A 13,903-nucleotide genomic window follows, 5' to 3' on the forward strand; every position below is an offset into this window, starting at 1 on the left:
TGCAAGTCTTCTAATGCCCTGTCTCTTGCTCTAACCATTTAACCACACTGCTATGCATCAATAAGAGAGTTACATAACATTACCCATCACCCCTGTTCAGCAATAGGCATCCTCATTAACCATGGTTTTATTCATGTAGATCTATCAGGTGATTTCACAAGGAAAGAAAATATTATATTTTGAAAAATAAACAGTAAAGATAGAACTTAGAGCCAAATCCAAACCTATTGGTGTAAATCTGGAGTAATTCTCATTCAAGACAAAGGAGTTACTCCAACTTTATACCTTTATACCAGAATCTGGCACATGGTATTTAGCATGACATTATAAAACACACGTGAATCCGAGGGGAAAGCGTGTCAACTCATGTATCTAAAAGCAACACAGACTGCAACTAATTAAGTAACTGGCGTGTGTTTGCCAATAGATTTTGTATGTCAATAGTGGAGAGCAAGGAAATTAAATAGTGAAGGAAATTCTGCATTACGATTTTATCCAAACTCAGTAGAGTGCTTCTTGTATTGAGCCCTTTGGGCAAGAATAAAATAGTGGGGTGAAACTTCATTTACACTTAATTAATATGTTACACAGCGGGAGGCCCATTCAGAGCCCTGCTTGGTACCTGATACGAGAGTCCTTGAATAGGTTTCTCATTAACAGCTAAAATGACGTCTCCGACTTCAATCTCTCCATTCTCTTCAGCTGGCTGCCCTGGAAACAGTCTTTTGATCCTCACAATCTCTTCTCCGAGGTGTTCGCAAGCCTCTCTTTCCATCTGCAGAAAGCTGAAGCCGAGGCCTCCGGAGTTCTTCGTCAGCTTGACTTCAAACGTATTATCTGTTCAAAGGGGGGGACAGGAACCTGAGCGTGCTCCACAGCGCACGCATCCCATAAAGTGCCGTTCAGCTCTGAAAAGTGCCTATATAAAAACGATGCCCTCTGCCTCAGCAGATCTGCTCCTGGTTTGCAGCAGAGGCAGCCTGCTGTCAGTAATGACCAAAATAACATTTGTATTCCTTTCAACTCCTGTGAGCTCTGTAGTGCTGACTCAGTTCAGAGGGTCTGAGCTGCATTCTGTTCCACCATGTGCATCCCCAGGTATAGTAAACCCTAACTGTGTATGCCCACTGATTGAGAGGAACATTGCCTTGGGGCAGATGAGGACAGAATCTGCACCTGGTCTGGACTCCCTGTAAATACTTCGCAGACACCAGAAGTGATTTATAGTATATTTACTGAGCCTAATTCAGATGTCACTCGCACCAGCATCAGTCAGGAGCAAGGTGGGGCCACTAGAGTAAATCTAGGGTCGTGCAGAGCAGAATCAGACCTGTTGTTTTCTTCCAGGCTAGACAGAGGGACATGCCCTTCTCCCAGATATATAGGGCTAAATCCTGGCTTTTGTCTCAAGAGGGGTGCTGGGAAGGAGGTGAAGGAGCTGGAGGGTGGGGGCACCCTGCAGACTGAGTGCTTCTGGGGGAACTGAGAGGGGGACCTGCTAGACCGGGGTGGGCAAACTACGGCCCGTGGGCTGGATCCGGCCCGCGAGCCGTTTTAAGTCAGCCCACAAGCTTCCGCTGGTGCGCTGGATTGGGGCTGCACCATGTGGCCCGGCCCCGCTCCAGTGCTCCAGCTGGGGCGCTGGGTCTGGGCTGCACCACCTGGCTCCTGGAAGCCGTGGCATGGCCCTGCTCCGAAGATAAGGGGCCACTCAACAACTAGGAGCTGGAGAAGGGACATGCCACCGCTTCCGGGAGCCGCTTGAGGTAAGCGCCGCTCGGAGCCTGCACCCCTAAGCCTCTCCCCACGCCCCAACCCCCTGCCCCAGCCCTGATCCCCCTCCCGCTCTCCAAACCCCTCAATCCCAGCATGGAGCACCCTCCTACACCCCAAACTGCTCATCCCCAGCCCCACCCCAGAGCCCACACCCCCAACCAGAGCCCTCCCACACCCCAGCTCCAATTTTGTGAGCATTCATGGTCCACCATACAATTTCTATTCCCCGATGTGGCCCTCAGACCAAAAAGTTTGCCAATCCCCGTGCTACACCATCAAAGAAGGGCAGTCTCTTTAGCTCTGGTTTCCTGGCAGGGTAAGTGCATCATAGGCCACACCCCTGCCCCAGGCACTCCTCCTTTAGCAAGAGTGACATGGCTACTCTGTTCTCGTGCTCATGGCAGTGTCTGGCTGCCCCTGGCATGAGGATGCGGTGGAGGAGGAGAAAGGGGCTGTTTGCCCCATCCTGACTAGTGCACCCCTGCACAGGGAACCATTATTCATCCCTTGATCAATTAACTGTGCATATGTAGTGCTTCAGCCAGGGGATAAAGCAAAAAGTGCCACTCACAATACCTGCCAGGCCTGATTTTGCTCTTGCGTACACCAGGAGTCACTCTACTACTGACCTCAGTAGGGTTACACTGGTGTAAATTAGCTGGTGTATCTGAGTTGCAACACAAAATGCTTCAGAAATAACAAATTCATTTAAAATCATGGCACTATCATCACCTGTTATGCTTCTATTTATTCAATATGTAGTTACACTGTATAATCCGCAGGAAATATTCTGGCATATCTTTTTGTGACCAGTGCAAATATCATATGATCTTCCATTCACTTCTTACAGAACGAATGAGTAAGTGGGAGGAAGACACCCCGAGTGCCTTTATCATCGCTCACCGTCTGTTGCAAAGGAGTAGCCGTTGGGACCAGCTGACAAGGGCGTTGCCAAGGAAACGATCACAGATTTCTCCTCCATTCTGTCTTTAGCAGCTGGACACGGCTCTGCAGATTTGTGACGTCCCCTTTCTAGAAGCAGCCTGACAACCTAGCAAGATGATGGACAAGTTCCCCTGACACTCTGCATAGTCAGCATCCGCTTTTCATTTCTCTCCAACCAACAGAGCAGAAAATAAATGTTCCTGCCACCCAGACTCACATGAAGTAGCCCCTTGCTCCATCATTGAGATCTCCCCTTCTACAAACCTGGCCAGATTTCTTCAGGCATTCCACAGCCTGCTTGTGCGTGATGCCACAGAGGCTGATCCTGTCCACCTCCAGCAGCCGATCACCTGAGGCAGACAACAATCGGGGCAAGTCGCTTTGGCGTTTTAATCTAACAGGAATGAGCTACTAGCACTTTGCCAATTGTGACTGATCTTGGTGAGTTAGGCTTTACAACTGTATACCGTTACTGCTGTGTTTGCAGTATTTCCTAGATAGCTCTTGTAATGAGAGACTCTTCAGATTATGCACTGATGTGATCTAGTTACCAAATGCAACACTGAAAGATGTTCACGAGTGGAGTCACTGAACATATATTTGAGAACCATTGGTCAGATATGTGGTTACGTAGAGTTCCCTAATCTGCAAAAGGACACCAGGTATTACCAGTGTGAGCTACAGGGACTGCATATTCTGAATCCCAGACAGCTGGAAGTTAATAGTTGTCTTCCCCTCCAACTTGTAATTGTTAACACATTTCAAAGACCCCTAGAGAGAACGCAGAGCCAAACATTTAATTCTGCAGTGCAGAATTGCACTGTCAAATGTCCTACCTTTTTTTATTTGTCCATCCTTATCAGCTGGTCCTCTGGGGATAACTGACTTCACGTATATTCCACCATCACGCACGCTAGTGTTGATCCCACCCTGCAAATATTCACCCACCATTTACATTAGTGCCGTAGCATGATTTTCTCCTCCCTTGGTAAAATCAAAGCCATATTTTGATGTGTCGCCAAGCAAATTCTGAACAGAGTTTTTCAGAAATCAACAACGGCTTCAGAAATTACATATTTTTAAAATGGGAGTGGGGTGGACTGGAAAAAGATACTACTCCCCCACTTTGTACCTCATTTGTAACATGCTCCTCAAAGCAACAGCCATGTCTTATTCTCTCTGTAAAGCACTGTGCAGATCGATAAGGCTACACACAATTATTTAATCATATTCATTCATAAACACCTCCCCATGCCATTGGGAATGTGGTTACATCTCAAAGCCTGCTAACAGCCCCAACTCCATAAATCTGTGCAATGCACTCAATGGCTATTAATGTTTCAGAGGAGATATAAAAACAAGATTGTGACTCCTGACCACTTGGAGCCATTCACAATCCTACGGCACTTTCCCCAAGAATAGAAATGTTAGTCCCCAGGCCTTGGGCAAATTCCAAATTCACTTAATTCCATTCTGCCAAACTGCATCCCCAGGCAATTTCAAGTGGACAAGACTGGACGCCTTTCTGGAAGATATACTTTAGCCACAAGTTATTGGGCTCACTAAGTATTGAAGCCATAGGATGGGATTCTCTGGCCTGTGTTACACATAGGTCAGACTGGATGATCGCAGCAGTGGCAGATTAGCCACTGGGTCAACAGGGCCCATACCTAGGGACCCCAGCCAACTGGGGCACCCCCACGACCTGACCCGCTCTGCCCACTTGGCGCTCCTGCCGGGGAGCAGGGTGGAGGCGTTCCTGCCATGGAGTGGGGTAAGCCTCCGCATCCTGACCCCACTCCCCGACAGGAGTGCCAGGCAGGGGGTGGGCCTAACCCCAATCCCATTTTGCCCATCAGGAGTGCTGGGAGGAAGGGAGGGGACTGCAGGCAGAAGAGGTGGGGAAGGGCCTCCACTTGCTTTGGCCCAGGGCCCCACAAACCCCTAATCTGCCTCTGCATCAGAGTGGTCCCTTCTGGCCTTAAACTCTATGAAATCTATGACACACTATTAAATGGCTGTTGCTTTCCACCCCAGTGGCAACTGCTTTCAGTGGCGGGTGAAGTGATCCTGGATCTATAGGGACGATCGATTAATTCCCCTGATGCAGTAGGGGGTGTTATCGCCCAGTGAAATAGTATGCAGCATTGCCATTTCTGCCCACTCTGGCACCTCTGAACTAGGGAAGGAAACATTACGTTCCCACTGAGACCCCATGGTAGCCTCTCTAGTAGACGCTGTCTAGGGAATACACCTCTACCTCGATATAACGCTGTCCTCGGGAGCCAAAAAATCTTACTGCATTATAGGTGAAACCGCGTTATATCAAACTTGCTTTGATCCACCGGAGTCCACAGCCCCATGTTATATCGGGTCGCGTTATATCGGGGTAGAGGTGTACTCTGAATTGGTGCATTTCCAAGATGCATTGGCCAGGCCCCTCCCTGGCATACCCTGACACTTTCAAGTCTCCAGCTGCATTAGGGTTTCAGAGTGCTTATGCTGCTGTAACCTTTATCCAGGCTGACTTTCTGCCACTGCAGCTCCTCAGCCCGGGTTCTGATGGTGGGAAACAGGATGACTAGAACTCATGGTTTATAATCACTTCATCAAGCACTGGGATCTCAGGCTGAAATTCCTGTGCTGGGTATCGCAATCAGTTCATCTTCCTTTAGAGCCACACTTTGCCATGTGTACCGAGTAATGTCACAGTGTTAAGGATGCATTGTAAGATCAACAATTATACTTGCAGTCACACTGATTCCAAGAGTCCCGTCTTCTTTAACCAACTCCACAGAATAGATTCCATCTGAATTGCTTTCGGCAGATGGTGGAAAGTGAGAGGAGTTGGCTTCCTGTCTCAAAATATAAACACTAATGAGACTGTTACACGGGAGATCAATAAAAATATTCCAGCAGAAATAAAGGGCTCAATCATGCTCTCATTTACGCCAGAGTAAATCCAGAGTAAAACCACTTATATCCACAGCATTCCTCCAAATTTACACCAGCGTCACTCACAGAAGAATGTGGCTCAAAACACGCTGCAGACAGATGGGGAGGTCAGTCAAGGCTAGACCCATAAGATTTTCTCCCTGGTTTTCTAGAACTGGTTGAAATTTTCTGCAAAAACGTCTATCAAAATTGTGATATTTTCACAGAAAAAATAGGGAAAAAAACCCCAACAATGCAACCTTTTCCCCCAATTTTTGACCAGCTCTAGACTTGGCCAATATTTCCCAGTTTCAAAATTTTGACAAACAAAATCAGAAGATTTTTAAGCAAAATTTTCCCTTAATATTTTCCCCTCATTTTTTGACCCAGGGCCAATGGGAAGAAAGCACAAGGGGTGCATAGGTTTTACAAGGATCCCCTGTGTCAGATATATGCACAAGAGTGCACTGAGGGGTGGCATGTGAGGTGTCTGCTGAGAGCCAGTAGCCCACTGGTCATCGTAATCATTGCAAAATGTATGTATGGGTAATATATGTATCTATAATGAAAATATGTTCTCAAGGTCTTGAAGTTAAGGCAGGTCACCAGGAGGTGATGTACCGTGGAAATGTTCCTTTCAGACAGGAGGTAACAGACACATGTCTCTCTGCCTGTTCACTTGTGTATTGTATGCTTCATAATGTATGCCTATTTGCATACTGAGCAAGTGATGAAATGAGAGATTGTGAAATTGACAAGACGACACAAACAGCAGCGGGTGTTTCCTATTTATGAATAAAGACAAAGGATTGTTCTTGTATATCTTGGAGTGTAAGGAATCACACTGAGTCCTTCAGCTAGGAGGCAAGCCGACAGCATGTCTATCTCCTGAAAGGGGGGTCACAGCCAAACCTGGCTCTAAAACGCTGCAAGGATTTTGGGTGAACAATACTCTATCAGACATGAGAATATCTTGTTAATTAAATCTAGGCTCTAGAACGTGTGTTATGATTTTGGTTTATATGTAACCATTTGTTTCTAATACGTCTACTGTTATTACTTGAATCTCTGCGCTTTGTTAAAGAAACTTATACTTGATTTCACTATAAACATATATAAGTTCTGCGTGTTAAGTGGAGCGGTGATCTGAGGTGGAACTGGTAACCTGGGGTGTATTGTTCCTTTGGAAGCAGCAAATCTGCAAATATTGTGAGTGTGCAGTGGACCTGGGGTTGGACACTTCAGGGAGCTGCTCGGCAGGCTAGAGCATTGGAGTGTGCTTATCGCTAACCTGCAGAGTAACAGCAGGGCCTATGAGGTCTAGAGAGGAGTGGTTGTGTTGCCAGTAGCCGGTGAAGTCAGGGATTTGACCCATGGCAGGCAAAGACAGGGCTTCCTCATGCTAAGGGCAAGTGGTAGCGAGGTGTCTCACAACTCTGGGTACCCCTGGGAAGTGTCATAGTAGAACAAGAAGGAATCAGCTTAGTTTGCACAAGAAAAATTTAGGTTACGTGTTAGGAAAACTTCCTAACTATAAGGCTTGCTAAGCACTGGCACAGGTCACCTAAGGAAGTTGTGGAATCACTAACATCAGAGGTTATTAAGAACAAGTTAGAAAAACACCTGTCAGAGATGATCTAGGTTTACTTAATCCTGCCTTTGTGCAGGGGGATGGATCCTTCCACTAACATTTCTATGATTCTTTATTTGACGTAGTGTCACAGCTGAGCAATATCAAAACTGTGGTTACCTCAATATCCAGGCTGTCAACTGAAAGAACAGGAATCTTGGGACCCAATTTTGGTGCTAAATTCCAAGAAAGAACCTTCTCAAGTTCATCTGTATTCATGTCTACTTCTTTGGAAGGTGCTGTATGACAGTCTTGAATCCTTTTTCTTCCACTGTCTGCACAAGAGATCTCAGACCCACTAGTGCTGTTTTTTCTTGACAAATTCTTCTCCTCATTCAGTCCTTCTTCAGATATGTCTATGAAACCAGACCAAAAACAAACATTGCCAACTGCAAAAATCTGGAGAGAAAGACATTATTATATATTGGCACAGGAGGAGTAGATAACTTCAATAGTGGCTTGGTCCTGACATCTCAATGAGATCTACAAAACAAGCCAAGTTTGAGTAATATTGATACAGCCATTGTGGAGATAAGCATTTCTGCTTAGAAAATGTGGGGCAAGTGTATTCATTTCACCCTTGCAGGACTCAAAAATTTCAGAGAATATTTTGCTGAAACTTTAAATAGAATAAACCTTGTCCTTGCACTAAAATGGAGCATGGAAACTTTTAGTACAAAAAGAACTTTAAAGAAACTATTAGCTCCTGAAAGGGGCAAGAGTGGATGGGATTTATGAAGGAAATCACATTTCTGTCTTAATTATTTTGATTGATAATGCAACTGCTTTAACAATCTATAAACATTTCTTACCCATATCATCTTTTTTGATACAACCAATCACTAGTTATTAAATACTGTAGTTTCTGAAGGTAAGCACCTTTTCTTAACCAATGCAGAACATCTTTAGGATTTTATGATTTTACATGTCCAAAATGTCATCGTAGTTGGTTTTTTTCCCCACTTTTGAGTGAACTGATTGCTGGTCTGACAGCCCCGGGGACTGAATCTCCTTATAGCCACAGAACAGGTAAAGCACAAGCCAGTAGCAACTGTGTAAGCTTTACAACAGTACCCTTCCAATGTGCCTCAATACGGCCCTAGAGGGAGCACCAAGAGTGGATTAAGAGAGGAACTTTCTCCTCATCTCTATTTAGGCTCTTATACTGTGCCCTTCACCTTGGCATATGAGCTCCTGAGTACCTGGACGCTGGGATCCAGGCCTGATACAGCAGTTACTCTATGAGATATCAAGACCCTATGGGAATGCTGAGAGAGAAAGATCCATTAGATGGAGGAGGGCCAAAGAAGATGAGTCAGAGAGCTGGAGGATGTCTAAGGTATCTATGGGGGGACTGATGTTTTCTGGGAATGCAAAGTATGGTGCATTTGGACCCTGGTTAGTTTTAATCTGCCGTTTGTAACCAACTCTATGAGCCCAGACTCAACGGCACATTCGTTTCTTGGCCACTTGTGAGGGGCGGTTTGCGAGGTGTACACCCGCTGACTAAGAACTGGACAGTGGGGTCAATCCTGAATTCATAGAAGTCAACAGCCAAGTTCCCATTGACTCTTGTGGTGCTGGCTCAGGTCCTTAGAGCATCAGCTCATTTCACAATGACTGCTGGACAGCTGTCCAGGGTATCTACTTGCAGTCACATGCACTCACTACCAACCTGGGCTGAATTATAACCTGCAGTTTAGAGACAAAAGCCTCCAAAGGTATCCCATTACCAGTGCCCTGAGCCAACCACTCCCGCGGCCCATAAAACCATTCACCTCCCAAGCCTTATTGTACCTTTGGGTTGAGAGATGATCAGTTCCACGTCATCAGGACAATTCTGTATAATTTTAACCGCAGTATTAAAAGAAACACCCTCGAGGCTAACATTATTCACGGAGATGAGTCGTCCCCCTAAGAACAGGATTAAAACAAAACACATCAGGACGGGGGAAAATAAGGCCAGATCAGTCCATTTTAAACCATGAAAGCATTTGAATTCTAATTAAAAACTGGGGATGGTGACCTGGTTTGATATGTCCCGCTCTGTCTGCAGGTCCCCCGGGGATAATTGATGCGATAAATATTCCGAGGTCTAATTTCCCCACATTTTCTCCTCCAATAATTACAAAACCTGCAAAAATGAGATAGCATGAGAAGTTGGAAAAGCTGGTGCTAGAAAAATGAACCTTAGGAGAACAAAAGCATCTTTTCCATTGCCATAAGTTATCTACATACTCTGGGGAATGGAGCATTTTGATTTTGCCTCATCGAGGCCCCGGTTCGGGAAGCACTTCAGTTTGCATTTAACTTTAAGTATGCACTTTTTTTTTTCATAGATTCATATATTCTAAGGCCAGAAGGGACCGCTGTGATCATCCGGTCTGATCACCTGTATAACACAGGCCAGAGAACTGCCCCAAAATCATTCCCAGAACAGATCTTTTAGAAAAACAGCCAATCTCGATTTAAAATTTGTCAGTGATGGACATTGTTCCGATGGTTAATTACTCTCACCGTTAAAAACATACACCTTATTTCCAGTCTGAATTTGTCTAGCTTCAATTTCTAGCTGTTGACTCGTGTTAGACCTTTCTCTGTTAGACTGAAGAGTTGATTATTAAATATTTGTTCCCCACTGGACACAGCAGTTCCAGTAGCAGTTGAACCAGTGCAAAATACAGAGGTAAAATAATGTCTCGTCTCCTACTCAAGATTCCCCTGTTTATGCATCCCAGGACTGCATTAGCCCTTTTGGCCACAGTGTCATGCTGGGAGCTCATGTTCAGCTGATTATCCACCATAACCCTCAAATCTTTTTCAGAATTAACGCTTCCTAGGAAAGAGTCCCCCCACCTAGTTTGAGTATGGCCAATATTCGTTGTCCCTAGTGGTACACCTTTACATTTAGCTGTATTAAAACGCACAGTATTTGCTTGCATCCAGTTTACTAAGTGATCCAAATCGCTCTGTATCACTGACCCGTCCTCTTCATATTCACCACTCCCTCAATTTTTGTGTCATCTGCAAACTTTATCAGTGACGATTTTATGTTTTCTTCTATGTCATTGATAAAGATGTTAAATAGCTTAGGGCCAAGAACCAATCCCTGGGGGACCCCACTGGAAACCGTCCTGTTCGATGATGATTCCCCATTTACAGTTACATTTTGAGACCTATCAGTTAGCCAGTGTTTAATCCACTTAATGTCTGCCATGTTAATTTGATATCGTTCTAGTTCTTTAATCAAAATGTCTGGCAGTACCAAGTCAAATACCTTACAGAAATCTATGTATATTACATCAACTCTATTATCTTTAACAATCAAACTTATGACCCACTGACTTTAGCGCAAGTGCTTAGGTGCCCTTCCTGAATAGGGGTGCTTTCCTGAATCAGGGCCCTGAAGAGCCATGCTCCCAAGTCATAGAAGCCAGTGTTTCCCAAACCCATCAGTGGGTTGCAGGAAAAGTCCAGGTGGTTGTGCCTCCCTGGAGGTGTTCATCCTTCCCCTGTGCTCTCACTGCCCCTGCGCAGCAAGCAGCAGCATGGGGAATGGGATCCGGGCAGCAGCAGCCCAGAGGAAGCACCTCCAGGACATGTGCAGGATGGGGACAGATTACTGACTGCTGGCCCACTGGCTCCATCCATTTCCTCAGCGCTACTGCTGCTTCCTGGACCCAGCTCTCACTTCCTCTAGCAGCAGCATGGGGAGTGGGTGCAGGGCCACCGAAGAAGCAGATGGAGCCAGCAAGCAGCCAGTCAGCAGCCTGGTAGCGATTGCAGCCCCTTGGTATAGCTGGGAGTAAAACCCAGATCTCCTGAGTCCCAGGCCAGTGCTCTACCCACTAGACCACACAGCTGTGCTGTCTGGATCCAGATCAGACCTTTCACAAGATTCAAGTTTGTTTGGATCCAGGCTTTAGTTTTGGGTTTAGCTCTAAATAATAATTCTGTATACTTTAAGAACTCCCCACATGGGTTGTCAGCTGGTTTTGAACCCAGAACTTTCAGTACAGATCTCTGTCATTTAAGACTTCAAAGAGTAACTGTGTTAGCTGTCTGCAGTAGTAGGCTGCTATCCTCTAGTGAGCCAATAACTAATAGTGGATGCAGCACACACTTTGCCAGTGTGTTACATAATATAATATTAAGGTTGTACAGTCGGGCATTTAAAAGTCAGATAATACCCGAGTTAAGGTTGCATAGTCACTATGCAGCTAAGTAAGCTACTTATATAACTTCACAGTGCATCCATTCATGTCATATGTTGGCATAAAATGCTAAACAAAACAAAACCTAAAAAAAAAAAAAAAAATCACATTTCCTAGGTGACAGATGTCTGTCCAGAACCTAGCGCTTTTGGTTCTACACCCAATGCCTACCCCATTAGGCCACCACAAACTTCTGTGCGTTGACTACACCTGCTGAAAAACTGGCTAATAATGATGTTTTGCCATTTTCAACCTGTGGACCTCAAAGTGCTATGCAACCGTTGGCAGTCACATGGGATCAGCAAAATCAAGGAAGCTACTGACTTGCCCAATTTCACACGGCAAATACCTTTGGATAGAGACAAATTGACAACATTTCTGTAACTGCTAATACTCAGTCTGGGAACAGCTTATCCTGTTTGCCAGATTTATTTTTCTAAATAGATGTCTAAAAACTGTATTGAAAAGAAAGAAAGAAGTACATCTAAAGGTCGGACAGTCCTGGTAACAAACATACCATTCATGCCCCTTACTCACCAAAGCCATTTTTAGGATCTCGTTTTAAGGTGACACAAATGATTTCTCTTTCTAATCCAGACAGCGCATTCTCTCTTTGGTTGACTGGGGAACTTGGGGCTGCAGAAACAAACAGCTGGAATAAATAGACAAGTTCAGACAAGGGGAGGACACTTACATTCTTTGACCATACAGGTGTTTAGGAGTTAAGACGCTTTCCTCTTAATTTCAACAGCATTATTCCTTTTTTTACATGAATATGCTGGAAATGAGAGGTGCTAGATGGAGAGCCCTGGAGACTGGCATCCTGTATGTAGCTACAGAACGGGTAAGCACTACAGTTCAAGCTTCCCCCACAATGTCCCACCTATACATATTTCCCCTCACTTGGAGGGACCACTTCTATTTAGACAGTCAGGGACCATCTTTTTGTTCTGTGTTAATAGAGCACAAGAGGGTCCCAGTCCATGACTGGGACTACTAGACACTACTGTAATACACCTGGAAATGTACCGTGCCTTGCACAGTGGGGGCCTGGTCCATGACTGGTGCTGATAATATAAAGAATAAATAGCAGTAAGGGGGCGGGGCCAGGCTGGGATCTTTAAAGGAGGTTATGGGAATTAGGTATCCAAATCCCACTACGCCTAAGGCCTGGGATCATAAAAGGCATTTAGCTTTTGCTGCGCTCAGCATTGCAACACCTAGCAGATTTAGCAGCCGAAGTACCATCGACTATCAATGGGATTTTGGCTGCCATCCTTGTTGAAAATGAGATTTTGGCTCCTAAATCAGTTAGGCATTGCCATGCCGAGTGCAGCAACGCCAAAGCGCTTTCTCAAATCGGGGCCTTCATCTCCATGCCCTTCCTGCTGGCTGAGGAGGCAGGTGCTGTTATAGGATCCAAATAGCACCAGTTGTGGCGATGGCTTTTTGGTTGGGGTCATACCATGTCACTTACTGCAATGTGGACATTGAAAATGTGGCTCTGCTCTGAAAAGGGTCTGTGTAAAAATGACATCTTCATCTTATCGCCCCCGGCGTGTCTGAGAGTCAGAGTTGCTGACTTCAATGCCTAACATCGGTTTCTATGGCTTTTTACCTCTGCAGTGCCAGCACAGGCATAGAAGGAGGAGCTGTGTTCTCTGCCGCCTCAGGCATCAACTACAGAATTGTTATTATATTTCCATTGGAAAGCCAAATTCCACCCTTACTGACACCTGCGCTGCTTCATGTCAGGCATTTAGATACAACTAAGCAACCTCACTGAAGACAATGGGGCATCACTGGAGGAATAGCCTGCCGGGCCCTTATTACTAGTGTCAATGCAGGGGGAATAAAGAACCCAGCTTGAGTCGCTGAGCCCAGGGTTAGTTTGCAGGCCTGAGCGTGAGAACAACAATCTTTTACATTGTAAAGTGAGTACATCTGATCTGCCATCATTGAGACATGATGAACCTGGAGCCCCATGGTGCCAGTTGTTATGTTTCCTTTTCAGATCACTGCTGCACTCTGAGTGCGTCACAGACTAGCATACTCACTGCTGGCTGTATTTGGTGTTGAATGGATAGAGAGATAGTCATAACTCCGTCGTTTTTCATTCAAACTAATGTGTACTTCTGACTGGGACAATCCAGAGTGGGAGCTAGGGGCAACAAAGGAGACTGACATTAATGTAACAAATCAACAACAGCACTCTCCATCTTCTAAAAACTTTCCAAAGCAGGTCAGAGCCAAGATGGGAACAGAGAAATTCCTGGATCCGTACATATGCTCAGGCCACTAGATCTCCTTATCAGAGAAGGCTGGGCTTAGTCTGGCTCGCATTAGCTTTCAATTGATATCCACTACTCAACCGTTCATTAAAGGACTGCTATGGGGTGTCTAC

General features: G+C 45.4%; 1 protein-coding gene across 1 annotated transcript in view; it reads right to left on the minus strand.

Moving 5' to 3' along the window:
* The window catches only part of FRMPD2 (FERM and PDZ domain containing 2), a 161,744-nt gene that overhangs the window by 65,139 nt on the left and 82,702 nt on the right, over nt 1-13,903 (minus strand). The window contains exons 21-30 of the mRNA XM_065553623.1: nt 13,557-13,660; nt 12,037-12,135; nt 9,312-9,419; nt 9,083-9,199; nt 7,406-7,641; nt 5,468-5,576; nt 3,558-3,665; nt 2,986-3,071; nt 2,680-2,827; nt 623-837 (exon numbers count right to left, since the gene is read on the minus strand). Of these exons, the coding sequence (XP_065409695.1) occupies nt 623-837; nt 2,680-2,827; nt 2,986-3,071; nt 3,558-3,665; nt 5,468-5,576; nt 7,406-7,641; nt 9,083-9,199; nt 9,312-9,419; nt 12,037-12,135; nt 13,557-13,660 (1,330 nt within the window). The remainder of the gene's footprint in view (nt 1-622; nt 838-2,679; nt 2,828-2,985; nt 3,072-3,557; nt 3,666-5,467; nt 5,577-7,405; nt 7,642-9,082; nt 9,200-9,311; nt 9,420-12,036; nt 12,136-13,556; nt 13,661-13,903) is intronic.

Source organism: Chrysemys picta, chromosome 7 (genome assembly GCF_011386835.1).
Source record: "Chrysemys picta bellii isolate R12L10 chromosome 7, ASM1138683v2, whole genome shotgun sequence".
NCBI classification, from domain to species: domain Eukaryota; kingdom Metazoa; phylum Chordata; order Testudines; family Emydidae; genus Chrysemys; species Chrysemys picta.